Source organism: Saccopteryx leptura, chromosome 8, assembly GCF_036850995.1.
Source record: "Saccopteryx leptura isolate mSacLep1 chromosome 8, mSacLep1_pri_phased_curated, whole genome shotgun sequence".
Classification (NCBI taxonomy): Eukaryota; Metazoa; Chordata; class Mammalia; order Chiroptera; family Emballonuridae; genus Saccopteryx; species Saccopteryx leptura.
Window position 1 is genome coordinate 41,155,785 of NC_089510.1, and position 27,821 is coordinate 41,183,605.

Here is a 27,821-nt window from a genome sequence, read left to right on the forward strand (position 1 = left end):
GGAGACCAGAGGTGGGCGGCATTGCTGGCTAAAGCTCGTGACGGGAGAGCCTCGCTAAGCGGAGCTGGAGGTGCACCATCTCGCTTGAGATCCCCAGGGCTTTCCTGCTGAAGCCGACCAGCCTGCTCGTCCGGGAGCGAGGATGGCGAGGCGGGTGAGAGAGGCCGGGCATGGGAACGAGGGCGCCGGGTGAGCGATGTCGCACCGGCGGCTCGGGGCGGCGGCGGGTGGAGTGCGCCAGGCTGCGGCTCGCCCCATTAGGGTCTGAAGCTGGGTTTTCTGTCAGCGCTTTTTTCCTTAACGCTTAACCTTACCAAGAAGCGGATTTTGCTTTCCAAAAGGTGGCCTCCAAGCCTCCTGGCATTCTGGTTCTCTGTTTCAATGCCTTGAAAAAAAAGGATGCTGCCAGGCAGTGGCTCCGCAGATGCTGCTTCTCCCCAGATCCTTGTCCCCGGGGAGTGGAACTGGGCGGTGAGGCGTGAGTCCTCTCCACCGGCGGGGCGGGGTGTGTGTGTGTGTGTGTGTGTGTGTGTGTGTGTGTGTGTGTGTGGATCCATTGTCTCTGGCTGAAAGGCAAGAAAAGCACATTCTATTTTAAATCGCCTCCCAAAGGGGATAGGGGATGCTCTTCGGCTCCCTGTTGACGCCAGCAGCTGGGGTGGGGCTGCGGAATTCGGGGCGTCAGGAGGGCTCACTCCCTTCTGGATGCCTCTTTCTCCCCCTTTTTTGGGCATTTGCTTGGGAAGCTATAAAGGGTCGGATAAATCAGGGTTAAAACCCAGGTATCTAGGAGAGACAGACATTTTGTGTATTCGAGATCTGTTTACATGACAGTCAATGAAGGGGAAGATTTTCATTTACATTGGTATAATTGATAAAAAAAAAAAATGACACTAAATCATTTTAAATCCAAATACAACTAATGCCTCAAGGTAAAAAATTTTTTTCCCACGTATAATTTATTGACAAAACCACACAACCGGTTAGTTCTTTCGATACCTTTCTTAACAAAGGAGAATGGTGGCCATTGAGCTAAGGTTTACTGCGTTCCAGATGCTCTTAATTTTTACAGCTATCCGTCACAGAAGGAATTACCTGATTTTACAAATAAAGAAACAGACAGAGAGGTTAATTTTTCCAAGTCTGTGTGACTGTATGTGGTAGGATCAGGATTTGGACCTAGGAATTTTCTGGAATAGTGGTATGAATAGGGGCCATGTAGCTGACAGCGGCGCAGCTGTCAGGTGAGACCCCGCCTCTGTGAAACCTGGCCCTCCTGGCAAGGGGTAGAAGCGGACTTCTTCGTTATTGGGCTTCCTGTGATATGAATAATGAAGACTTTTAGCTACCTAATACATATTGGCATCTACTGTATCTTAAGCACTGTATTAAGTGCCTTACATGTTCAATTTTCATAGTAACTCAATGAGATAGCACCATTTTTTTTTTACCTTCCTCATTATTAGCTATTGTATTTTTTTCAGTTATCGTTCATATTCAATATTATTGAATATTTTTTTCAGGTGTACAGCATAATGCTTAGACAATATTATCATGTACAAAGTGGTGCCCTTGATTAAGTCTAGTACCCCCCTGGCACCTTACATAATTATTACAGTATTATTGACTATGTTTCCTATGCTGTACTTTACATCCTCTTGACTATTTTGTAACCACCAATTTCTAATACTTCTTAATCCCTTTACCTTTCCTGCTCAGTCCCCCAACCCTCTTACCCTCTACCATCAATTCTCTGTATCTGAGTCTGTTTTTATTTTGTTTGTTCACTTATTTTGTTCTTCAGATTCCACTAATAAGTGAAATCATATGGTATTTGTCTTTCTTTGTCTGATTTATTTCACTGAGCATAATAGCCTCTAGATCCATTCATGCAATTGCAAATGGTCAGATTTCATTCTTTTTATGGCCAGTAATTTGTACGTACGGCTGCTTTTTTATCCATTCGATTGTTGATGGGTGCTTTGGTTGCTTCCACATGTTGGCTATTGTAAGTAATATTGCAATGAACAAAGGGTGTATATATTGTTTTGAATTAGTATTTTGAATTTCTTCATATATATGCCCCAGAAGTGGAATCATTGGGTCATAAACCTGTTCCAATTTTAATTTTTTTTAACAGAAACTCCATACCATTTTCCACAAGCAGCTTCACCAAGCTGCATTCCCACCAACCGTGCAGGAGGGTCCCCTTTTCTCCACATCTTCACCAACACTTACTGATGAGCGCCATTCTGACATGTGTGAGATGATACATAATTGTGGTTTTAATTTGCATTTCTCTGATGATTAATGACAATGAGCATCTTTCCATATGTCAGTTGGGCATCTGTAAATCCTTTTTGAAGAAGAGTCTATTCAGGTCCTCTGCCCACTTTTTAACTGGATTGTTTGGGCTTTTTAATTTTTGTTTCTTTGATGTAAATTGTATGAGTTCTTTATAAATTTTGGATATTAACCGGATATGGATGTATCATTGGCGAATGTGTTCACCCATTCAGTAGGTTGTCTCCTCATTTGTTGATTATTTTGCAGAAAATTTTTAGTTAGATGTAGTCCATTTTGTTTATTTTTTTCTTTTGTTTCCTTTGGTGCAGTAGATATATATGAAAAAATATTACTAAAGCCATGTCAGATTGTTTACTGCCTATGTTTTCTTCTAGGAGTTTTATAGTTTCAAGTCCTACATTTAAATCTCTAATCCATTTTGAGTTTATTCTTATGTATGATGTAAAAAGGCGGTCTGATTTCACTTTTTTGCATGTTATGTTTAAATTTCTCAACACCACGTATTGACTAGACTGTCTTTAACCCATTGTATATTCTTGCTCTTTTTTGTCATATATTAATTGATCATGTAAGTGTGGGTTTATTTCTGGGCTATCTCTCTTTTTTTTTTTTTTCATTCATGTACTTGTTTTTAAACCACTACCATATTCTTTTGATTACTATAGCCTTGTAGTATAGTTTGATATAAGGTAACATGATACCCCCAACTATGTTTTTTCACAAGATCACTGTGACTATTCAGGGTCATTTGTGGTTCCATATAAATTTTTGGATTATTTGTTCTAGTTCTGTGAAACGCCATTGATATTTTGATAGGAATTGCACTGAATCTATAGATTCCTTTGGGTAGTAGGGACATTTTAACAATACTGATTCTTCCTGTACATGAGCACAGTATTTGCTTCCATTTATTTATTTCTTCTTCAGTTTCTTTCTTTAATGTCTTAAAGTTTTCCAAGTATAGGTCTTTTACTTCCTTGCTTAAGTTATTCCTCGGTATTTTTAAATGTAATTTTAAATGGGATTACCTTCTTAATTTCTCCTTCTGAAAGTTTATTATTGGTATATAAAAATGCAACTGATTTCTGAATATTAATTTTATATTCTTTACTGAATTTATCAGTTCTAGTCATTTTTTGGTGGAAGCTTTAGGGTTCTCTCTATATAGTATTTGTCTACAAATAATGACAATTTTACTTCTTTCTTTCCAATTTGGATGCTTTCTATTTCTTTTTCTTATCCGATTTCTGTGGCTAGGTCTTCCAGTATTATATTGAATAAAAGTGGTGAAATGGCAAACTTGTTAGATCCCTATTTTAAGGAAAATATTTTTAGCTTTTACCCATTGAGTATAACGTTAGCTGTGGGTTGTCATATAGGATATATAGATATGTTCCCTTTATTCCCATTTGCTGAGAGGTTTTTTTTTTTTTATCATAAATGAATGCTAGATTTTGTCAAGTGCTTCTGCATCTATTGAAATGATCATAAGATTTTTATTCTTCATTTTGGTTATGTGGTGTTTTTATGTTAATTGACTTGCAAATATTGAGCCTACCTTGTATTTCAGGAATAAATTCCACTTGATAGCGGTATATGATCTTTTTAATGCATTACTGAAATTGGTTTGCTAAATTTTGTTGAAGATGTTACATCTATGTTCTTCAGAATGTTGGCCTATAATTTTCTTTTGTTGTAATGTCTTTGTCTGGTTTGGAATCAGGTCAATGATGGCCTTGTAGAATGAACTTAGGAGCCTTCCCTCCTAAGTTTTTGGAATAGTTTGAGAAGGATAGGTGTGAATTCTCCTTTGAATGTTTGATAAAATTCACCTGTGAAACAATGCAGTCAAGGACTTTTGTTTTTTGGGAATTATTTGATTACTGATTCAATTTCATTGGTAGTAATTGGTCTGTTCAGATTTTCTGTTTTTTTTCTTGAGTCAGTCTTGGAAGATTATATGTTTCAAGGATTTTATCCATGTCTTCCTAATTGTTCAACTTGTTGACATATAATTGTCTGTAGCATTTACTTATAATCCTTTGTATTTCTGTAATGTCAGTTGTCACTTCTCTTTTATTTCTGATTTTAATTGAGTTCTCTCTTTTTTTCTTTATGAGTCTAATTAAATGTTTATCAGTCTTGTTAATCTTTTTTGTCATTGATCTTTTCTATTTTTTTAGATACTATTTCATTTATTTCTGCTTTAATTTTTATTATTTTCTTCCGTCGACTCACTTTGGGCTTTGTTGTTGTTTTCTTCTAGATTATTTAGGTGTAAAGTTAAAGAGTTTATTTGAGATTTTTCTTGTTTCCTAAGGAAGGCCTTTATTGCTATGAATTTCCCTCTTAGGATTGCTTTCCTGTGTCCCATAGATTTTGGGTTGTTGTGTTATCATTTTCATTTGTCTCGAGGTATCTTTTGATTTCTTCCATTAATCTCATTGTTACCTCATTCATTGTTTAGTAGCATGTTATTTATTCTCTATGTGTTTGTGTGTTTTTCAGTTTTCTTCTTGAATTGATTTCTAGTTTTAGACCGTTGTGGTCAAAGAAGATATTTGATACCATTTCAAACTTTTTAAATTTATTGAGACTTGTTTTGTGGCCTAACATGTAGTCTATCCTGGAAGATGTTTTATGTGACTTGAAAAGAATATATATTCTGTTGCTTTGGAGTAAAATGCTCTAAAATATAAATCAAATCTATCTAGTCTAGCATGTCATTTAAGGCCACTGAGTTTCTTTTTTTATTTTAAATGAATAGGGTAGTGTCCACTACCCAAAGTCAAATCATCTTCAGTCACCATATATTTGTCCCCCTTTACTATTTTCCCACCCACTTTTCTCTAATAAGTAACATACTGTTGTCTGTGCCTATGAGTTTCAGTTTTATATCCAAATATGAGTAAAATCATATGATTCTTAGCTTTTTCTGACTGACTCATTTTGCTTAGCACAATATTCTTAAGGTTCATCCATGTTGTTGCAAATGGCAATATTTCATCTTTACTCATGACTGAGTAGTATTCCATTGTGTACATGTACCACATCTCCTTTAATCATCTATTGAAAGTCACTTTGGTTGTTTCCATGTCTTGGCCACCATGAATAATGGTGCAGTGATCATTGGTGTGCATATATTCTTGTGAATAAATGTTTTCAAACCCAGAAAAGGAAACTATTCTTAATTTTTTGCGGAACCATTATACTGTTTTCCATAGTGGCTGTACTAGTTTCCATTCTTACCAACAGTGAAATTTTTTTTTTTCTCCACAATGTCTCCAACTCATGTTGTTACTTAGCTTGTTAATAATGGTAATTTTAACAGGTATGAGGTTGTATCTCATTGTAGTTTTGATATGCATTTCCCTATTTGCTAGTGAAGTTGAGCATCTTTTCATGTATCTGTTGGCCATTTGTATGTTTTCTTAGAGGAAGTGGCTGTTCAGGTCTTCTGCCCATTTTTAAACTAGATTGTTGGTTTGGTGTTGAGTTGTATAGATTCTCTATATAAATATGTATATTTTTATAAATATATATTTTTACTTGAATTTATTGGGGGTGATATTTGTTAATAAAATTATAAGGGCCACTGTTTTCTTGTTAATTTTCGGTCTGGAAGGTCTATTCATTGATTTCCATGGAATATTAAGTTGTTTTATTATAATAGTATTACCTTTGATCTCTCCCTTTATTTCTATCAGTATTTGCTTTATATATTTAGGTACGCCTATGTTGGGTATATAAATATTTACAAAGATAATATGCTCTTGTTGTATTGCGCCTTTTATCACTATGTAATTTTCTTTGCCTCTTATTAGGGCTTTTGTTTTAAATACTATTTCATCTAATATAAGTATTGTTACCCCAGCTTTTCCTTAATTTCCACTTTCATGAAATATATTTTTCTAACACTTTCAGTCTGTGTATGTCTTTTGTGCTGAGATGGTTCTCTTGTAGAACTATCTTGTATGTATAAACCTTATTTTCTCATCCGTTCAGTATCTTATGTCTTTTATTGGAGCATTTAATTAACTTACATGTGAAGTAATATAAATCGTGACGTTTATTGCCATTTTATTCTTTATAACTATGTTCCTTCCTTTATTTTCTTCTTTTTAAAAAGTCCCCTTAACATTTCTTGTAATACTGGTTTGTTGGTGATGAATTCATTTAGCTTTTTCTTGTCTGGGAAGCCCTATTTCTTCTTCAATTTTAAATGATATTCTTGTTTAGTAAAGTAGGCTTGATTGTAGGTCTTTGCTTTTTATCACTTTGAATACTTCTTGCCATTCCTTCTAGCTTGAAAAGTTTCTGTTGAGAAGTCAGTTGGCAGTCTTTTGGTAGCTTACTTATAGGTAACTGTCTTTCTCTTGCTGCTTTTAAGGATCTGTTTGTCTTTAACCTTTACCATTTTATTCATGATATGTCCTGGTATGGGCCTCATTAGGGTCATCTTGTTTGGGACTTCTTGTGCTTCCTGGACTTGTATATCTATTTCCTTCATGAGGTTAGGAATATTTCCAGTCATTATTTCTTTAAATAGATTCTTGATTGTTTGCTCTCTTTTCTTATTCTGGTACTCCTGTGATGCAAATATTATTGTCTTTGATGTTGTCCCAGAGGCCCCTTAAACTATCTTCATTTTTTTAAAAATTAGTTTTTCTTTTTACTGGTTTGAATGCCTGTTTTCTGCTACCTTGTCTTCCAAATCGGTGATTCCGTCCTCTGCTTCATCTAATCTGTATTTGATTATTTTTCTAGTGTATTCATTTCAGACTGATTCTATTTTATGGTTTTCATCTTTTTTATGATGAATATATCTTTAAGTTCTTACTAAGTTCCTTGACCATATTTACAACCAGTGTTATGAATTCTGTATAGTTTGCCTCCATTTCATTTGGTTCTTTTTCTGGAGATTTCTCCTGTTCTTTCATTTGTGGCATTTTTTTGGCCTTGTCATTTTGGCTGCTTCTCTGTGTTAGTTGCTATGTAGTAGATAGATCTGTTATATCTCCCATTCTTGGCAGGGTGGCTTTATGTAGTAAGTCCTATGAAACCCAGTGTTGCAGCTTCCTTATCACCTGAGCCTGATGCTCCAGGAGTATCCCGTCTGTGTTTGTGCCCTGTTGTAGTTGAGCCTTGATTTTTTTTCCTGGTATGATAGTGGGTGTGATTTACCTTAAGCCTGTTTATGAGGACTGGCCACCACCACCACATATAAGCTGCTGTGCGGGGGCTGACCCCATGAAGCAGGATTTGCCCCAGTAGGGTCTGGTGCTTGCTGAGACTACCCTTTGGGTGTGCCACTTGAGAGGTTAATTGAGTGGTGCTTTATTGTCTGAAACCAGATACTGGGAGTGTGTGGGTTAAGGGGATTCTTGGGGGCTTGGGCTGTAGTGCAGGTCAGTGTCAGACTCTGTGTTGACCAATCACAGGTACCGGTGAGGAGTTATGAAACAATCCTTACTTGGTAGCTCTGTATGCCAATCCTGGAGTCATGTAGAAGAGGCCATGCTGTGAACTGAGGCTACCACTACAGAGCCTGGGGTTAGGTCAGCAAAAGGCCCCACCTAGCCTAAGGCCTGCCACCGCCTGCCATTTGCCCCAAGGCTCAGCTGCTGAAAGAGCCTCAAACGGTATGCAAATTGCATGAGGCAGTGTCCCAGAGAGTCACCAGGGTGGTGAGTCTTGTTCACCGGTTAATAGAGATTTAGGTTTGTTGCCAGTGCTGATCCTGAGGCTACTCAGCAAAAGCCACCACCCACCTGGGGCTTGCTCACCTTTGCAGTAGCCTGGAGTCTAAGGTCGTTGTCAGGGTGGAGCAAGTGGAGTTCACCGAGCCATACAGAAAGAATTAGGTTTGGTTGTACGGGGGAAGGTCTGAACACAAGGACAGTGGCTGTCATCCCTCCAGGGGTCGTTCTGAAGCAGCACAACTCAGTTTCTCCTTGTATACCTCTGGAATTCTCCAAGCTTGACCAGAATTCATGAAAAGCTTTTTTTAAAAAAGACTAAAATACAGGCCCAGGCTGGTTACTGCCAAAGGGCCTCCAGTGATGTGTGAGTTGGGTGACGTGGAGGATCAGATAGTCATCAGGTGGAGCTCGTGGAGTTCACCAGGCCAGTGTAGAAACAGGTCTGGCTGAGTGGGAGAATGGCTCAACCCCAGAGAGATCTATAGGCTGTGCAAAAAGTGCTCAGCACAGAAGTGGTTGGTGTTCTTCCAGCCCTCATGTTGAAACCACATAACTCAGTTTCTTTCTGTATGTCTTTGGCACCAAAACTCCTAGCCTTTTCCCCTCCAGTGGGGCCCAAGTTGAGGGCCTATGAGTGAGATTTTGTGTGCAGTTCCTATAAGAGTACACCTGCTTTCTAGCAACCATCTGTCTCACCTCAAAGGAGCAAATTTCTGCTGATGTCCACAACCAGATGTTATGTGGGCTTCTCTTCCTGGCACTGGTGTTTGGCTGGGGAGCCAAGTGTGAGGCTGAGATCCCTTGCACCTCGGAGAATCCGTTGCGGCTGAGAAATCCCTCTGAATTCTAAACAATCTCACCTAGATGTAGGGCCAGCCCATTTTGCATTTCTGCCTTTCTTACCAGTCTTGCCATGGCTTCTTCTTTATATCCTTAGTTATAGCATTTCTGTTCAACTGGTCTTCAGATGGTTCTCCAGGTTGATTGTTTCATAATTTAGTTGTAACTTTAGTGTGATCACAAAAGGAATCAAGTGCAGCAACACCCTACTCCAGAATCTTGACCAGAACCCAACATCAACTTTCATTTTGTGATCGTGTCAGTCTCTATTCTAGGAGTTTTACATAGCCTACCTCATTTAATCTTTTTACTATTATTTCTCCTGCATCTTAGAGAGGTATAAATATTTGTCCTAGTTCACACTTCTAGTATTTCTGCTATCCCACTATCCCCAACTCAAGTTAGCCAGAGTAAATATATGTAATAACAATGCTTTCCTTTTCATCTCCTTTGTCTCAGTCACTATGTCTTTGTTTCTTAAATATTGCTGGCTTCCACTTTACACATCTTGTGTTTTGGTATGTATCTGCTTTCTCTCTCGTCCTAAAACACAGTTTTTTCACACTGAGAGCCAATCCTTTCTGCATTTCTCATCACAGCTTTTGCTAAACTTGGAATTACACATCCAAGTTTATAAGAGTCATGATGTTTTTGAAAAATAGTGTGGAATTAAAATGTGAAAAAAAGATTTTAGTTTTGGAAACCAAAGTTTTTAAATAGCAAGAGTCTAAGCATTTAATTTTGAAAAACCTAAATACTAAAAGACCAAGAACATATGTTTATTCCAGAAAAACTTGATGAGAAAAATGGAGGGTGATGGAGGAACTAGCTTTTCTGACCCTAGAGGAAATCAGTGTTTTTTAGTCTGGGAAAGCAAGGAGGACTGACATGTTTAGTCTCACATACCAGTTTGTATCCTGAAAAAGAGGCCCTGCACCCATCCCACAGGAGTGAGGAATTCAGGAAGATGATAAATGAAACATACAAATAAATGTTAAAATCTAAGAACAGAAAGCACCTGTACCTTGCTTTCCTGAGGTCAGGGGTGAGAAATTGTGGGATAGACATGCCTATTCATCATAGCAAGGAAACAGTAAAGCAGTTGTGGAGAGATAGATGGGAGTCTAGGCAGAGATTTTGTATAATTTCCTTTTGCCCAACACAGGAAGAATCCAGAAGCACGGAATTGGAACAACACATGAGAGAACATCTTGTAACCACAAGACTTAATTGCACAGATCAATAATCCTGATACCTTGACGCGGGAGCAGCAGCCTTAGAGAATGCCAGCATTGATAGAAGTTTGTTACCAAGGATTGGTAGCCCTTCCCTAAGGCTTGGCATTATGGAAACTCTCAGGAATACAGATGCAATGCCAGAGATTGGGACAATCGTGAAGTGTTGGGTTTACAGGAACTGAATTGACAGAAATAATGTGACATTGAGTAAAACTAAGTCTCTACCTCTAATTGGAATGGCAACATGAAGTTCAGTTAAAGAAAAACATAGAAAAATGCACATTTCTTACACAGTTTTATTATAGAAAAATCTAGAACTATAGAAAAATCTAAGGGAAAATTATATTTCTTGCCTGTATCCCTTTTAATGAACATACACATGTACACCAAAGGAACAGATCCAGGGGGTTACTGCACGTAGAAATTTATCTGTTTACCTTCTACCCACATTTTGTAACAGAATGATACCCAGAATAATATCCTCTTAAATATGCACATGATTTTCAAAAAGTCCAAGAATTTATGCCCAGAAACATGACAATAAACCAATGGAGAAAATAATAAAGCCATTACTGGTTTTTAAAAGGTATAATTTATATAAACTTTGCACAATTTGCAGGAAAATCTACTTTAGCAAACTGCAAGGGAGTCACTTGTTTTTGACATGTTGTTCCCCTGAGTTATATTGGTAATGTTAACAGATGCGGGCTATTTTGGATGTGGGTACTCCAACATTTATAATCTCTGTGTTTTCTGTGTATTCCTGGCAGTTTGGGTTTTTTTCCAAAAATGCTATGCCTTTGGGATTTTGCTCTTGAACTTGGTGGCTTTAGGAGCAAGGCCTCAAATTGCTAGGGATTGCCATGATGAAGGAACCACACTGCTGCTTTCCCCTTTCCATTTCCTGAGCACACTCTGCTATTTCTTTCATTTATAGTCTCTGGTCCTGCTTCCTCAAAACCAAAGTTCTCTGGTGGTTAAAACCGTAGCTACAACATTCTCTGAGATAGCGATGAGATGGAAGCTCCTTTGCTTTGTCCATATCCAAATGCCTATTTTTGTACTTTGCTTTCTGTCTTCAGGTGTTCGGGAGGTTCTTCTGTCATCTGTCTACCTACAGACTGATTTGGTTCTTGGCAGCAGTGATGCTATGCAGGGCTCAAGGTAAAGATACTCAATTCCCCTGCATGGAGTCGGGAAATCTGATTTCTGGAGTGGAGACGTTTGGCCACTGTTGTTTATGCTGTGCTGGTTCATCTGTCTGCATGAATTATTTAAACATATAATTTGCTTGAAGGAGTGGGAGTGTTCTTTCTGTTTTCAGAAATATTTTTGTTTTCGAAGTGGAAGATGGCTTTGCTATTTAGACACTGTTTCTGTAGATAAAACCAGGCATGAAAGAAGTCTAAGTTAAGATATTTTTTACATGTCGAATCAAATAACTTTCAAAGCAATAATGATCTATGTTTGTAAAGATATGGGAATGCTTGGGGGAGTATGACAGAATACAACCTTTTGAGAAGGTAATCTGGCAGTGATCCTTAAGATTGGCTATGCCCCTCTTTTACAGAAAAATACAGGAAATGATGAGATACAGAGGTTACACAAGTTCACATAGTCTGTTATATAAAACACATGCCTGTGCTGTTCACTTATCTGCTGTAGTTCCTATTTGTGCCAGACCTTTTATTCTCTATTCCATTGGAGGCCACCTCGCTTTGCTGCTGGCCTTTTATCACCTCCGTGTGACATTGTGCTCATCAGCCTTCATAAATGAAGGAAGGGCAGACTTTGCAGCACCTGCAACACAGGATTTATCGACTGGCTGGGGGGGATATGAATGGAACTCTATGAGAACGGTAAAGAATCGCAAACTTCCTACTGAATGGTTTCTTCATAGTTAAAGAGGAAAATCACGCAAGAAGTTAAAACTAGCTTTGATCTCTTTCTACACTCCATTTGAAAGCAGCAACTTCTTCACATTTCTGACTTGCAGAATCTCAGCAAACTTTTAGGCAATCCCAATCCCAACAACAGGTGTTGTCTGCAGAACTTTTTACATCTACCAAGAGCACACCTCACTAAAACTGGACTCCTGCCACATCAGGGGTTCCACACTGTGTTTGCTGCTATGTCCACCTTTATAGGCCTGAGAGAGAATATTGTTTGTGCTGATTTCTTTTTTTCTAATTACACTAGCCAACATTTTGTCTATAGTATTAGTCTTAAAACAGCAGATTGTGGGTTTTTTTTATTAGACCTAAATTTTTTGCATAATTTTATTAATTTTTACTTTTATCTTTATTAACTCACTTTTACTTTTTTTGGTTAGGGTGTTTGGATTTGTATGTGTATTTATTTTTTAATTTCCTTATTTCTTGTTTCCTAATAAATGAAGTTATGATGGAATATTATTCTCTAAAAACTGTTTTATCAATTTCTACAGATTTTAATACTATATCTCAATGTCATTTATAGTAATTTATAATTCTTGCTGGTATAATTAGTTAAAAGAAGCATGTAAATTTCTTTCCTTTCTCCCTCCCTCCCTCCCTTCCTTCTTTCCTTCCTTCCTTCCTACAGAGAGACAGGAAGACAGAGAGGGGAAGGAGCGAGAAATAAGGAGCATCAACTACTAGTTGCTTTCACTTTAGTCGTTTATTGAGTGCTTCTCATGGGTGTCTCAAGCTGAGCAAGTGACTCTTTGCCAAGCCAGCAACCTTGGGTTTCTAGCCAGTAATCTTTAGATTTTAGGCAGCAGCCTTGGGATCATGTCAATGATCCTGTACTCAAGCTGGCAAACCTGTGCTTTAGCCATTGACTTCAGGGTTTTATTTTATTTTATTTATTTATTTTTTATTTTACTTCAGGGTTTTAAACCAGGGCCCTCAGCATCCAGGGCGCCACTCAATCCACTGTGCCACTACCAATGAGGCTGAATTTCAAATTTATTGTGTGGCGCCCAGTCTTCAAGCTCCTTTTATCCTATTTTAAGTTTAATTTTGATGAATGTTTTACTTTTTTTTTTTTGCATTTTTCTGAAGCTGGAAACAGGGAGAGACAGTCAGACAGACTCCCGCATGTGCCCGACCGGGATCCACCTGGCACGCCCACCATGGGGCGACGCTCTGCCCACCAGGGGGCGATGCTCTGCCCATCCTGGGTGTCGCCATGTTGCGACCAGAGCCACTCTAGCGCCTGGGGCAGAGGCCAAGGAGCCATCCCCAGCGCCTGGGCCATCTTTGCTCCAATGGAGCCTTGGCTGCAGGAGGGGAAGAGAGAGACAGAGAGGAAGGCGCGGCGGAGGGGTGGAGAAGCAAATGGGCGCTTCTCCTGTGTGCCCTGGCCGGGAATCGAACCCGGGTCTTCCGCACGCTAGGCCGACACTCTACCGCTGAGCCAACCGGCCAGGGCTACATATTTTTGAAAAGACTGTATGTTCTCTACTGGGTAAAAAATTTACATAAATATTTGTTTTCAAATATTCTTATTTTGACTTTTTTGCTTAACTTAGTTTTTTAATATATGGAAATAAAAATTCTGAAAGAACTATGGGCCTGACCACATGGTGGTTTATTGAATAGAGTGTTGGTCTGAGATGCTGAGGACCCAGGCTGGAAATCCCACTGCCACCAGCTTGAATGTGGGATCATAGACATGACTCCATGGCCACTGGCTTGAGCCCAAAGGTTGCTGGCTTGGGTAAGGAGTCACAGGCTTGGCTGGAGCCCCCTGGCCAAGACACATATGAAAGCAATCAATGAACAACTAAGGTTCCACAACTATGCTATGAGTTGATGCTTGTCATCTCTCCCCCTTCCTGTCTGTCTGCCTCTCTCTCGGAAGGAAGGAAGGAAGGAAGGAAGGAAGGAAGGAAGGAAGGAAGGAAGGAAGGAAGGAAGGAAGGGAAAGAAAGAAAGAAAGAAAGAAAGAAAGAAAGAAAGAAAGAAAGAAAGAAAGAAAGAAAGAAAGAAAGAAAGAAAGAAAGAAGGAAGGAAGGAAGGAAGGAAGGAAGGAAGGAAGGAAGGAAGGAAGGAGAGAGAGAGAGAGAGAGAGAAAGAAAGAAAGAAAGAAAGAAAGAAAGAAAGAAAGAAAGAAAGAAAGAAAGAAAGAAAGAAAGAAAGAAGGACACTATGGAAAGTCTCCCATAATGATTGTGGATTTATACATTTTTTGTAATTCTGTTAGCTTTTTATATTTTTTTTAGTTTTTCTTTTTAAGTGCATAGAGGTTCGTGATCAATATATCTTATTTTAGATTGTTCTTTTATTATTATTATATTTGTCCCTTATAATCTTTTTGTCTTTCAGTCTCCCTTTTCTCTTCTTTTAGAAGTCATGTTGTATTAATGCTGAAACATTTCAGGTCTTTGAATTTTTCTTTAATTCATTCTGCATTTTTATTTCTTTGTGCTATATTCTGGAAGAATTCCATGACCTGGTCTTTCTACATACTCATTTACTCTTCAGTGATATCCATTCTTCCAAGTCAGCCAATCTGTTAAGATTTTATATTTCTCATTCTCTACATCTCTAAGTTGTACTGTTGACAGTGCTGGCTTCTTTTTACCTTAAGATATCATATTTATTTTTGTCCAAATATTTGTTGATTTACGAGAGCTTTCTTTGTTTGATATGAATTCTTGAATTTTTAAAGTTTATTATCCCTCTTCCATTGTGTTAGCTTTCTCAAATGTTTGGCCATTTATTATTATATTGAAGTTTCCTATGGAATACTCCAGCACATCAATAAGAGTAGCCAGCATTGGAGGAGGGAGATATTTTTGCCATGCCTTATATTCTGCACTGCATTCAGTAAACTTGGGGGCATGAGTTGATTGCCATTTGATTAACAAAGCTCTCTGCTACTATCAGCCTCCTGGAACATTGTCCTGTATGTCACTCTAAATTATATTGCTATATTCACTACTGCTTCCTGCAGGCAGACACTACTGCTGCTGCCCCTTCTTTGGTAGGGTGTATGTGTGGGATGTACAGGCTTCTGTATCTAATCATCCGCCTGTTGTCCATTGACTCTTTTCTGCTCTTAGCTTCTACTTCTCAGGGCATAAACTCACTTGGTAATACTTCTATCCTATATGACAGTTTCCACCTTCAGCCTTATTTCACCACTTTCCACCATACAGGGAGTCTTCACAGTTCTTGTCACTGAGAATTTGCCTTCTTGTTTTACTACTCTGCCATTTTTAAAGATGGAAAAAACATATTTGAACTTATATTTTCTTAGCAACATCAGAAAAGGTAGGTAAATGTTTTTCTTCTTTGCATTTTTCTCTATCTTTTCTATATTTGACTTTGAATATGAATTTTTTTAATTAGCAAAATGTGTATTTATGTACATATTAAATTTTTATATATAATTTTTTTTTAAGATCCTCTGATTAAAGTGGTGACTCAAGATGAAAGAAAGCAGCTGAACACACCTGCTTCATTACGATGCTTTCTGGAATCTTCCCAGGAAGTCTTGGTTGTGACATGGCAGAAAATAAAGGCTGTAAGCCCTGAAAACATGGTCACCTTCAGCAATGACCATGGGGTTGTGCTCCAGGCTGCCTATAAAGATAAAATGAACATAACTGAGCTGGGACTTCAAAACTCAACTATTACCTTCTGGAATACCACTCTGGATGATGAGGGATGTTACAAGTGTCTCTTCAATACCTTCGGTTCCGGGAAGATCACAGGAATATCTTGTCTCACCCTTTTTGGTGAGAATCTCTGAGAATACATTGTCTCTGACCAGAAACGTTATTTTTAAGAACATTTGGAACATGATAGTATTACCTAGTTTTTCAGGGTCCTAACTCCAGAAAAGTTTGTTAGAAGACACTTAGCCTTTCATGTCTACTATAACTGTGGCTAGGGTTATTAAAGAGTCCATGGGGCTAGATCAAATCTGTGCCTGGAGTTGTCTTTGCTCCGAGGAATCCTGTTGCCAGCAGGAGTAAGTTAGGGACCATGGTAAAGACAACAAGTTCTCCATAAGCAATGATATAATTCAGACTTGGCTTTGAAATTAACAATCATGTGACCATAGAAGAGTCCTGTCCACTCTCTTCACCCAGTGTTAATTTATCTGTGCAGTAATGTGACATTGATTATCTGTAGTGTCTCTAATAGCTTTAATATATTTGGATGTAAGATCAGAGCCAGATTGGGCTAACCTGGTGACCCCTCTCATTTCCTTTCCGTGTAGCTCTCTCAGGATTGATAGGGGACATGCAACAGAGGCTCTTTATAGTTGATGTCAACCAGAAATTTAACTGGATAAGAAAAGCTTTTTTTGGCCCTGGTCTGTTGGCTCAGCAGTAGAGCGTCGGCCTGGCATGCGGGGGACCCGGGTTCGATTCCCGGCCAGGGCACATAGGAGAAGCGCCCATTTGCTTCTCCACCCCCACCCCCTCCTTCCTCTCTGTCTCTCTCTTCCCCTCCCGCAGCCAAGGCTCCATTGGAGCAAAGATGGCCCGGGCGCTGGGGGTGGCTCCTTGGCCTCTGCCCCAGGCGCTAGAGTGGCTCTGGTCGCGGCAGAGCAACGCCCGGAGGGGCAGAGCGTCGCCCCCTGGTGGGCAGAGCGTCGCCCCTGGTGGGTGTGCCGGGTGGATCCTGGTCGGGCGCATGTGGGAGTCTGTCTGACTGTCTCGCCCCGTTTCCAGCTTCAGAAAAATGTACAAAAAAAAAAAAAAAAAGCTTTTTTTAAATCAAGAAGCTTAGTTCGATAAGATTTCTTTTCTCTTAACTGACACATAGCTGAGATCAAGAATTGAGAAGTAGGAATGAGGGGTAACTTTGGAGCATGATGCAGTTGGTGATGGTTTTAAGAGTGAAGAAACAAACTTAGAGTTATTAAGAATGTTAATTTGAAAGTTTGAGCACACCAAAAATATTGGACGTAGGAAAAAAGGAGACTAAGTAGGTAAGAATGCAAGGGAGGTATGACAACAAATACAATATTTTTTCACTTATTTGGTTATAATGAATCCTCTCTGCAGGATCTTATGCCATGTTTTCTTCATTTCTACTTGTTCCATTCTCTCTGTCTCCCTCAGTCTCTCTTTTTCTTCCTTCTCTTTCCAACCCTCCCTCCCTCAACATTTTCTTCTTTTTTCTTTACCTCCTTTCTCCTTCCTTCCTTCTTTCCTTCCTCCCTCCCTTCCTCTCTTCCTTTCTCCCTCCCTCTCTCCCTCCTATCTCATTTTTCTTCTTTTTCCTTCTTGTGTTATATGTTTCTCATTTCTGTTCCTTTTTTTCCTCCTTTGCTCATCTTTCTCTTTTTCTGCTATCCTCCCCTCTTTTACTCATAATTTTTTGTATTATTTTTTTGCCTAAAACTAGAATCAAAGGAGTCTTTAGGTTAGTAATATTGTTGTTCTTTTCTACACTGACTTTTTCTAGCCATTCATAGCTTTTATCTGTCATTCTTTGATATACCAGAGAGCTCTGCCATCCATCCAGTCTGGCCACATCAACCATAATCATCTTCCTTCACTTTTATCTCTGTTTCTCAGTGCTCATTGATGTTAGTAACCTAGACACTCTTTGGACAGAACCACAATTCTATTGCCTACAGCCCACTGTCACCCACCCACCTCTTGAATCTCTAAGTACAGACAGACCAAGTTTTAATTTAGCACTGTCCTCTAATTATCTTGTGGGCTATACAACCAACCACAGAAAGACAGGTCTACATTTTGTTCAGAAGAGATAAACTGTATTCCAATAAAAATGAACTCACTAGTCAAGGGACTTTTAAAAAGGGAACAAGGTAAAGCTGGCTTAAAATTAATGCCCTTTTCCCATAAGGTGGTTATTTTTTTTAAATTCTATAAGGTGATCTCCAAGGTTCTTCAACTGTCATTCTGTGATTTGGTTATGATATCATAACTTACATCTTGTATAGCTATTCCAAACAGGGAATTTCCAAGTTTCTTCCATGCAACTCATTTACTGGTTCAGTTCCAAACAAAAAACTGCTCTCACAAAGGAGCAGTCCCTCAATAGAGTCTCTGCTCTGAAGCTGCTTTGGTGCTTCTGAGACATGTAGGCTACTTGTATGGAAGTGCTCATTGGTGGTCATTGTCGAACTATTTGTGAGTGGCAACCAGAAAAAGCAAAAGATGCTGCATTGCCTATAAAGAAAGAGAACAGAATAATTAGGCTCTGGACTATTTGAGAGAGAAGATAGTCTTTGTCCACCCAGATAATTCACCTAGAAACAAAATACAGAAAGGATATTTCTTGTCACAGGGTTGTACGAGGCTAGTCCCCGTCCTGCAGGTCAGAGAATTAGACACAGGAAGAACTTAGAAGGCCCCAATTGGGATTGGATGTATTAGTTTGTCTTTCTAGCCCCCACTGTCTTACTGTAAATATCACTGTCATCACTCTGAGGAGAAGCGAAACTCAGACCACATGTTTAACTGATGGCAGACCATTATTATTTTTTTTGTCCCAGTACAGCCCACAGTATTCCTTCACTACAAACTCTTTGAAGACCACCTAAATATCACTTGCTCTGCTAATGCCCGCCCAGCCCCTGTGATCTCATGGAAGGTCTCTGGGTCAGGAATGGAGAACAATACTGAGATTATCTCACATGCCAACGGGACCACGTCTGTCACCAGCGTCCTCCAGATTAAAGACCCCAAGAGTCAGATGGGGAAAGATGTGATATGCCAGGTGCTGCACCTGGGGACTGTGACCGAATTCAGGCAAACTGTTAATAATGGTAAGAGAAGGTGGCCAAAGATGGCTGTGGTCACACCTGAGTATACACACCTGGAAGGTGGTGAATGCTCTGAAGAACCTGTTGGCCTCTTAGCAGAGGAGCTAATAGAGGAGAGAATGAATTAAGTAGGGAAGGAAAAACAGCTGAGGAAGCCAATGTTACTTGGGTAAATGTGGCATGGTACCCATATACCAAATGCTAAGATCCATTCATTCATTTTTCCTTCCTTGCTAACATTTACTGAGTGTCTGTGATGTGCCAGTTTCTGTGACAGTGAGCAAGACTCAGAGAGCGTCTAGTCTACTAGGAAATACTGCAGTGGCTGAGTAGTTGTAAAACTGCATGTTAAAAGCTTGCATAAGGAAGCTACCTGTGCACCATGGGAGGATTGCACCATAGGAGGATCGCAGGTGGGAAGGAGGGGGGAATCAGCTCAATCTGGGGAGATCAGAAAGATTTCCTGGAATGAGACATTTATGACGCAACCTTTGCATAAATTACACTGCGGAAAAGGGCAGTAGCATTTTTAGGAAAGGGGCCAATCTGAGGTGTTTTCCTCACTCCTTTTAAAACACACTGCTTCTTGTTCAAGATTCCCTTTGCTCGCTTGTGTTTCTATCTAAGCTCTACCTCCAGGCCTCATGGATACAGGAGGTAAGGGTACGAGAGAGAAAAGAAAGGGAAAAGTGGTAACAGCCACAGCTGTTTTCTTTCACTGGCAATTTGAAGAATAAAATCTGAAAAACCTTTCCCATGGATGGCTCATGGGTGCAGTGGCCTCTGAGGAACATCTCCTGTAGTCATTTCTGGAGTCCTTGAAAAAACACATTAATCAAAACGTCAACATTTAGGTAAATTTTGTCAAAAGGATTCTGGTGTTAGGTTTGGACATTTTTGAAATAAACTCAGATTCAACCATGGCAAAGGATACATTTTCCTGAAAAACAAGAACCTGTAAAGGAATGTGTCTCCATTTCCAAGAATGTCAAAAATAACATCTCATTTATAATGATTTTCCCCCCATATATTTCTCTGTATTTTCCAAAACTTCCCCAGTGAACATATTACTTTAATGGAAAGTATGGCAAATAATATGTTCTTTAGAGGCAAACTGACCTCTGAATAAAACTTGATTTTACCGCTTAGTATGGTGGTCTAGATTTAGTTAACTTCTATGAGCCTCAAGGTTTTTTTAATATTAAATAATAATAATGTTACTTACCTCCTGGGTTGTTTTCAGGAGTAAATAACACATTCAAAGCTCTTATTACATATTAACCACATAACACATGTTACTGTTATTATCTAAGCATTTTAAAATAATACCATGAATATAGACATCAATATGTATATATTTAAGAATAATTTTTATTGAAAGCTTAACACTAGTAAAAACTTGTCACAACTATTTGCTTTATTCTTTTTTCCTCAAAAAAGCTTCCTTCTTTGACTTTGTTTTTTCTCTTTTTCCCTTCAATATATATAGGCTTTTGGTTTTCAGTTCCACTGTTGTTAAGTATTGTTTCCCTGGTAATTCTCCTGATCTTAATCTCAATCTTACTGTACTGGAAACACCGCCGGACCCAAGACAGAGGTGAGTCATCACAGGAAGTACGAAGAAGAAAACAAATTATTATTTAATGACAATTTAGGGGTCACATGAAAATGTAAAATAAAAGGATGACAACAGTGTGTTTTGTGTGTTGTTTCTAAAATAACATAAATGTTAGTGGTGTTTTAAAACAACACATCAACATTATTTTCTTGCAGTTGGACATTAAACTGGACGTTTCTGCATTTGATGCACTGAGATTGTTTAAAGACTAACTGTTTTGTAAATTGAGAGTAAAGGCTATGATAGGAAATGTGAAAAAAGTGAAAATGTTTGTCTGATAATTGAAATCATCTGATGACAAAACCAGAGAAAGAAGTTCAGCACCCATGCTGTGTTCTTTCTACCCATTAATGAGAGAAACAATCTCTTCTCATTTTATAGCATTCCATGGGCCAGCTATTCCATTTAAGAAACTGTGAACTTGTCTGATGTGATTAATAATTAATTAGCTAACACTTTATGTGTTATACTCTCACTATGCCTCCAGCATTATAAGCAACTTGCAGGTGATCCATACTTATAATGACTGTGTCGTGCCATTCTGTCCTTATAGGCTGTGAATTTTTCTCCATTCCCTCCAACATCTGTCACAGTGTCTTATGTATATACCAAGTGCTTAATAAACATTCATTAAAATAGTGAATGAATGAATAAATGGACAGAAGGGTAAATTTTGAAACTGATTTTTTAAAATTTCCTTTTTCTTATAAATTTAGTACCTCATACATGCTGAGTCTAAAACACTGTGAGACATGATAACACTAGAGACGCTATAGAACAAGAGTCAGATAGAAAAAAAGAATGAAATAGTTTTGGTTTCTGAAGATAAGACTAATTTATTAAAGCTAATGCAAAGCTGTTATTTATGTTGTGTGATGGGAATTTCTTAGGATGAAGAGGTAGGTGTCCTGGGAGCTTCTCCATCTCAGATGACTGAAAGATAGGGAAGGAAAAAAAATGTTGGCTTTTGAGTGTTATTATAGATATTTGTTTAAAAATCTCACTCAAAAAGAGAAAAAGGAAAAAACTCATGGGCACGGAACAACAGTGGGTTGATTGCAGGTGGGGGGAGGTTGGAGGAAAGTATAGGGGTCTAAACGGTGATACACAAAGACTTGACTTGGGAGGGTGAACACACTGGATGGTGTACAGAGATGTGTTGTAGAATGGGGCACCTGAAACCTGTATGTTTATGTTAACCAGTATCACCCTAATAAATTCAATTAAAAAGATTTTTAAAAATCTCCATCATATGCAACCTTTTTTTCATTTATGTCTCATAGACTAATATCTTTCATGTTCCATGTTTTTTTGAACAATTAATTTTGCATAAGACTTTTATAAATACCAGATTAATTCTTGTGGTTTTATAAGGAAAACAACAAATCTTGTGTCAGTTGCCCCTTCATCGAAGTAGATAAAGGTATTTGTTCCGTCAGGGAGAGAAGGTTGCAGATCAGCTGATCTTGTTGCACATAAAGGTATGCCCATAATCCCCACTAGCAACTTGCAGAATGTCAAAAGCAGAAGGCTATTTCTGCTTTATCTAAACATTTTACTTTTCCAAATAGGAACTGAATCTCAGAGAGGAAAATTCTTTCCCTAAGATTATACAGCTAGTTAACAGCAGACTGAGGACTTTCTGGTCTCCTGACCTCTGCCATCATGTTTTCCAGTCATGACGCCCTGGAGTCCTGACTTGAAAGGCACTATTGTTCTCAGTTGCCCTTATTTCACTCTGTGCTTGCTGTTATGGCTGTATTTCTTTGGAAAGCTAAAGCAGAAAAATATCCAGTGTTCAAATTCATTTTTAAAAGTCCCTTTTGGGTAAGAATCAGAGTACAATATTCAAACTCAAGGTGAATTCCACTAGAAAGGGGCATTTGCAAAAGGATTGTCCTCTGTTTATTAAGTAAGTCTTGGATTTTTGGGGAAATATAATTATTTAATGCCTTGTCTAGTTCCTGAAACAAAGAGTCAGCTTATCTCTGTACCCTGGCATTTTTTTATTTGTGAAATCTAGTAGTTCCCCTTTATCTAAAGGGAATGCTTTCTAAGACCTCCAGTGGATGCCAGAAACCTCATGTAGTACCAAATGAGTTCTGTTTTTTCCTATACATACATACTTAGGATAAAGTTTACCTTATAAATTAAGCATGGTAAGAGAGTAATAACAATATCTAATAATAAAATAGAACAATGATAATATACTGTAATAAAGTTATGTGACTGGGCATTATTAAGTAAATTAAAGGTTCCTTGAGCACAAGCACAACAGATACCTACTGCTGCAGTTGATCTGATAACCTAGATCCATGATAGCGAACCTATGACATGCATGTCAGCACTGCCACGCGTAGCCATTTTCAATGACATGCGGCCGCATACCAAAGAAGTATGGGGCCGCATGCGGAGAAGGACATTTCATCCTCGGCTCCTGCACAGCCAGGTGCAGGAGCCGAGGATAAAACATTTGCTGTAGTGTAGACACTCTGTGCCGGAGGTCTGTAGGCCAAAACAACAGAACTCCGGCACAGGGTGTCTAGTTCTGGGACTTCCCGTTAGGCCATTTTTCTCAAAGTGACACACTACCAGAGTTATGCTCAGTTTTTTGGTGAATTTTGACACACCAAGCTCTAAAGCAGGGGTCCCCAAACTTTTTAGACAGGGGGCCAGTTCACTGTCTCTCAGACCGTTGGAGGGCCGGACTATTAAACTATGAACAAATCCCTATGCACAAGGCACATATTTTAAAGTACAAAAACAAAACAGGAACAAATACAATATTTAAAATAAAGAACAAGTAAATTTAAATCAACAAACTGACCAGTATTTCAATGGGAACTATGGGCCTGCTTTTGGCTAATGAGATGGTCAATGTCTGGTTCCATATTTGTCGCTGCTAGCATAACAAGTGATATGACACGCTTCCGGAGCCTTGACGCGTGTGTCCCGCGTCACTGGAAGTAGTACTGTACGTGAGCGATGCCGCGCTTTGCAGCGCCACCACATACAGTACTCCTCCTCTCACTGACCACCAATGAAAGAGGTGCCCCTTCTGGAAGTGTGGCTGGGGCCGGGTAAATGGCCTTAGGGGGCCGCATGCGGCCTGCGGGTGTAGTTTGGGGACCCCTGCTCTAAAGATTGCCCATCACTAACCTAGATGGCTACTAAGTAACTAATGGGCAGGAAGTATATATGATGTGGATATTCTGGCCAAAGGGATGATTCACATCCAGTTATGATGGAGTATGGTACAAGATTTCATCACGCTACTCAGAACACTGCAAAATTTAGGTACTAAAGGGTAAAGTAGGTCAAATATATGGTGACAGAAGGAGATTTGACTTTGGGTAATGAGCACACAACAAAATCCACAGATGATATATTATAGAATTGTACGCTTGAAATTTACTTTATTAACCAATGTCATCCCAATAAATTTAATTTAAAAACTTATAAGTTGTTTATTTCTGCAATTTTCTATGTTATATTTTAAACCACAGTTGACTGCAGGTAACTGAAACTGTGGAAAGCAAAGCTATGAATAAGGGGTATACTGTAAAGAACTGAACTTGTATTGAATCTTATTAGCACTAAGATTGCCATTTACTGATATCTTCATGACATAAGGCCAATTCAGTTAATTACATTGAATGTTCAGTGGCATATTTTGAGTGTCTGGATTTTTTGGCTGGTTTCAAAAATTTTAACAGCCAGATTACTTGATCCTATATATTTAAATAGCTAGTGAAACCATGTGTTGCTTGTGCTGGCGACTTAATTGCTCAAGACTATGAAAATACCAGGTGGTGGTGCAGTGGATAGAGCGTCGGAATGGGACACGGAGGACTCAGGTTCGAAACCCTGAGGTCACTGGCTTGAGCACGGGGTCACTCAACCTTTTGTTGTAGTGCCCCAGTCAAGGCACATACGAGAAAGCAATCAATGAACAACTAAGGTACCTCAATGAAGAATTGATGCTTTTCATCTCTCTCCCTTCCTATCTGTCAGTCCCTGTCTGTCCCTCTCTCTGTCACACACACACACACAAGACTAAGAAAATACTGGTTTAAGAACAAAATTTAAGTTCACGAAATTAGAAAAAAAAGAAGAAAATCATTTTTTATTTCTTCAAGTAACAAATTCTGATTATCAATTTATGAGAAAAGTAAATAGTCTTATAATCTTTGCTTTCTCTCTTTCCTTTCTCTTTATTTTTTCTTTTTTTCTTCTGTCATCTCTTAATTAGTGTGGGTGTGGGAGTAAGTGTACATGTATGCGTATCTGTGTTCAGTTTGTAGGGAGAGGACGAGGGATGAATTAGTTCTTGAACTTACTCAATGTGAGTAGACAGAATAATTTCTATGGAGTTACTCGTCAAGAAGATGAATCTGGTAAGTGAAGAAAGTCTGAAGTAAGGTTCAACTGTTAGATAAATGACCAAAAACCACTTTATTTTAGATATAAATCATTGACTACTCACAAAAGAATAAGCAAATTTATAGTTTTTGATGAGAGGGGCTATTATTCTTATAGAAAGTTAGACTTCCTTTGGTTATGTATAATACCAGAGAGTATGATTTTAACTTTCTTCAACAGTAAAGCTGCATTCTGAAGGAAGGTGTGATGAGTTAGGGGCAATTTTTCTTAGCATCTTTCTGATGAGATCATTACAGTTACTGCCCATGAGACTACAATGAAAAGATAGTACAGTAGGTGAAGATGTTTCCAAATAACTCCTTTTTCTTTTATGAATCAGGTGCTTTGTTACTGAAATAGAAAGTGAGAAATATTAAAATTTCCCAGAGAAATTTTCCACCATTCTATTATAGTTGGTTATTTCTATTAAAAACCCAGTTGATGTCATAAATTTTGTCGCTTCCACATATACTACAATCAAGTTAAATTTGGGGTTGAGAATAATTTTTTATTTCTTATTAGTCAACCCAAAATGATTACATGCTTCTCAGAAATAAAAACTTCACTTTGGGCCAGATCATCATAGACAATGACCTAATTTTTAAAAAGCTTTTATTTTGTTAGCAGTTTTCTTTTGTTTCATTGAGTCAAAGCCAAACTGGAAAACAATAGAAAATTGATACAATCATGTGAAGTACATGTTTCAAACTTCACTTTTTCTTGAAGAATATACCTATTTCATGTAGAAGTGATTTTTTTTAACCTACATTATCTGTATAATAACCTTGATATATTTCATCTCACAATAGCCAATTAGTGGGCTCTTTGCTATGATAACTGGCAGTGTTCATAAAACACTGTATCCTGGGTGAGATCATGTTACCTTCTCCTATTTTAAGCTTAGTATTATGTCAGATAACAGAGGTGATCAATAAACAATTTGTAATGGTGAAATTCATAAGTAGTTAGAGGGACAATACAAAGAATACTTGTTTCCAAAAAAAAAAAATCTTTGTTTTGCTAAATAATTATACTTATGCTTTCTAAGATTGGACAAGTGCTAATTCTCATCCCTACCTCAGTTTCCTCATAGTTCCAAGGAGAAATATAATGTTTTATATGAGAAAATTGTTAAGCAACCTACATTAAATTCCTAGATCAGAATCACTGAGATAAATCTTGTATTCCAAGGCTATCTTTTTTACAAAATTTTAGCCTTGAGTGGGTGCAAATGCAGCCCCACCATATAAAAATTTCATGGTATAATTTGATCACAAACTTACTGTCTAACAGACCCTTAAGCCTGGGTATTCTTTTTGCCTGATCTGTTCTGTGTCTTTTGCCATAGACAGCTCATGTTGGAAATACAGTACTGGCAAGGTTCAAACATGCAGAACTTTGCAGAGTTTTGATAAGAAATATTTAGGATAACACAGACTAAGAGATAGCTCCAAGACAAAACTCTAGGTCTTTTACCTCACTGTCTACATGCTTTGTAGGGAGGCCCTCTTCATCCCAGTTTCTGGGCCAACAAGCCTATATCCCTCCAAAGGATCTCCATATCTCCATCTGTCAACTTTGTGACCATTCTTACCCAGCCCAATGCCCAGCAAGTTAGTATCCATAGGAAACAAGGTGTTATAAATAAAATACACATAGATCATTTGGAATTCTTGAACTTGTTTTTTTTTTACTTGAAGTCTTAAGTGATTCTGTCAACCTTTATCTCCTAGAATTACCTATATACCCTTTCAAAGAAGAGTCTCATTCTCCTCACATCACGTAGAGTCAAGAATGTCTAACTCCTTATCTTTGCTGACGAAATCTCCACAAGGAGAAGTCTATGTTTATTGATCCTTCTGTTATTTACCTTTCTAAAATCTATGAGGATAGAAAGTATAAATGTCCAAAGGTAATGTCTTGATCTTTCTTTTATCCAGAGCCCTAGAAGAGTCACAGAACCCTGACAATTATTCTCTGGTCTACTTGAATCTGATGCAGGAGGAGAGCAGGAGGAAAAGGGTCATTCTGCAGGGACCTATGAGAGCAAAAGTGGAAGTAAAAGGCCTAAGTATTTCAAGACTTTCTACTGCCATCTAAGCTACCCAGTGATTGTGTGAGTTCCAAGATGAAGTCATTTTTACCTCTCAGGTCTGTTGTAGGAATTGATTTTGTAAAGCAATGCAAATGTTTTTGCTGTTGAATGGATACTGGATTTAGAGTCAGGAGCCACACTTATGGTTGACTTTGGCTGAGACCTTGTGTTAGTCTATTAATAAACTTCCATGACAGTATCCAGAAATCAAGGAATTGGACCAGATAATTTGCCATTCTGCTCTATATGCTGATGTAATACCAAGAAAAAGGGAATGAACAAAAGGAAAACACATGAAAAAGAGAGAAAAAAGAACTTGGAAAGGTTAAGGACCAAAGAACTTTTGAGATTACCTTTTGCTTTTCTGTGGCTATTCCAGATGTTCTTCCCTTATTGTTCTTCGGTCTATGAGTCTGTTTTCTTGTCACTTGGTATCTACTCAACTGCCTGCTTACTGCTTTGTTAATAGCTTGCCTCTCTAGAACCCTTGGTTTTACTGCTGTTCTTCATGTATTTCTGTGACATTTACCGCAGTGAAAATGAGACTGAATTTATTGTGAAATAACATTGGCAACCTTAACTTTACTTACTTATTTTTATAGCAGAATAAATACTGTTAGTCTTAGACAGCAGCTCACATGTTTAAAAAAAAGCATGCATTCCTTGTCCATTTGTCTCATAATATGACCTGGCCCTTGTTTAATCATTCTGAATTCAGACTAGTATAATGAAGCTATATTATAAAAACAGACATTTAAGAGGTTTCCTAAATGGCAATCAGTTCAAATGCTTTGTTTCTCCAGAATTCTTTTCCCGTGAGTTCACTTTTTATAGTAGCAGAGGAAGCATGTATGGGT

At 38.3% G+C, this 27,821-nt stretch overlaps 1 protein-coding gene across 4 annotated transcripts; it reads left to right on the forward strand.

Moving 5' to 3' along the window:
- CD200 (CD200 molecule) lies at nt 1–26,934 on the forward strand. 4 transcript variants are annotated; one of them, XM_066347266.1, is made up of 6 exons: nt 2–154; nt 11,170–11,251; nt 15,480–15,815; nt 18,560–18,832; nt 20,319–20,426; nt 26,810–26,934. In XM_066347266.1, exons 1-6 carry the CDS (start codon nt 143–145, stop codon nt 26,815–26,817), a joined length of 819 nt encoding a protein of 272 aa, XP_066203363.1. In that variant the 5' UTR covers nt 2–142; the 3' UTR covers nt 26,818–26,934. The 4 variants fall into 4 exon arrangements, with proteins under 4 accessions (XP_066203364.1, XP_066203365.1, XP_066203363.1 ...); XM_066347265.1 differs by lacking the exon at nt 26,810–26,934 and adding an exon at nt 24,745–24,838; XM_066347267.1 differs by lacking the exons at nt 11,170–11,251; nt 26,810–26,934 and adding an exon at nt 24,745–24,838 and having other exon boundaries at nt 1–154.
- Nucleotides 26,935–27,821: the final 887 nt, after the last annotated feature.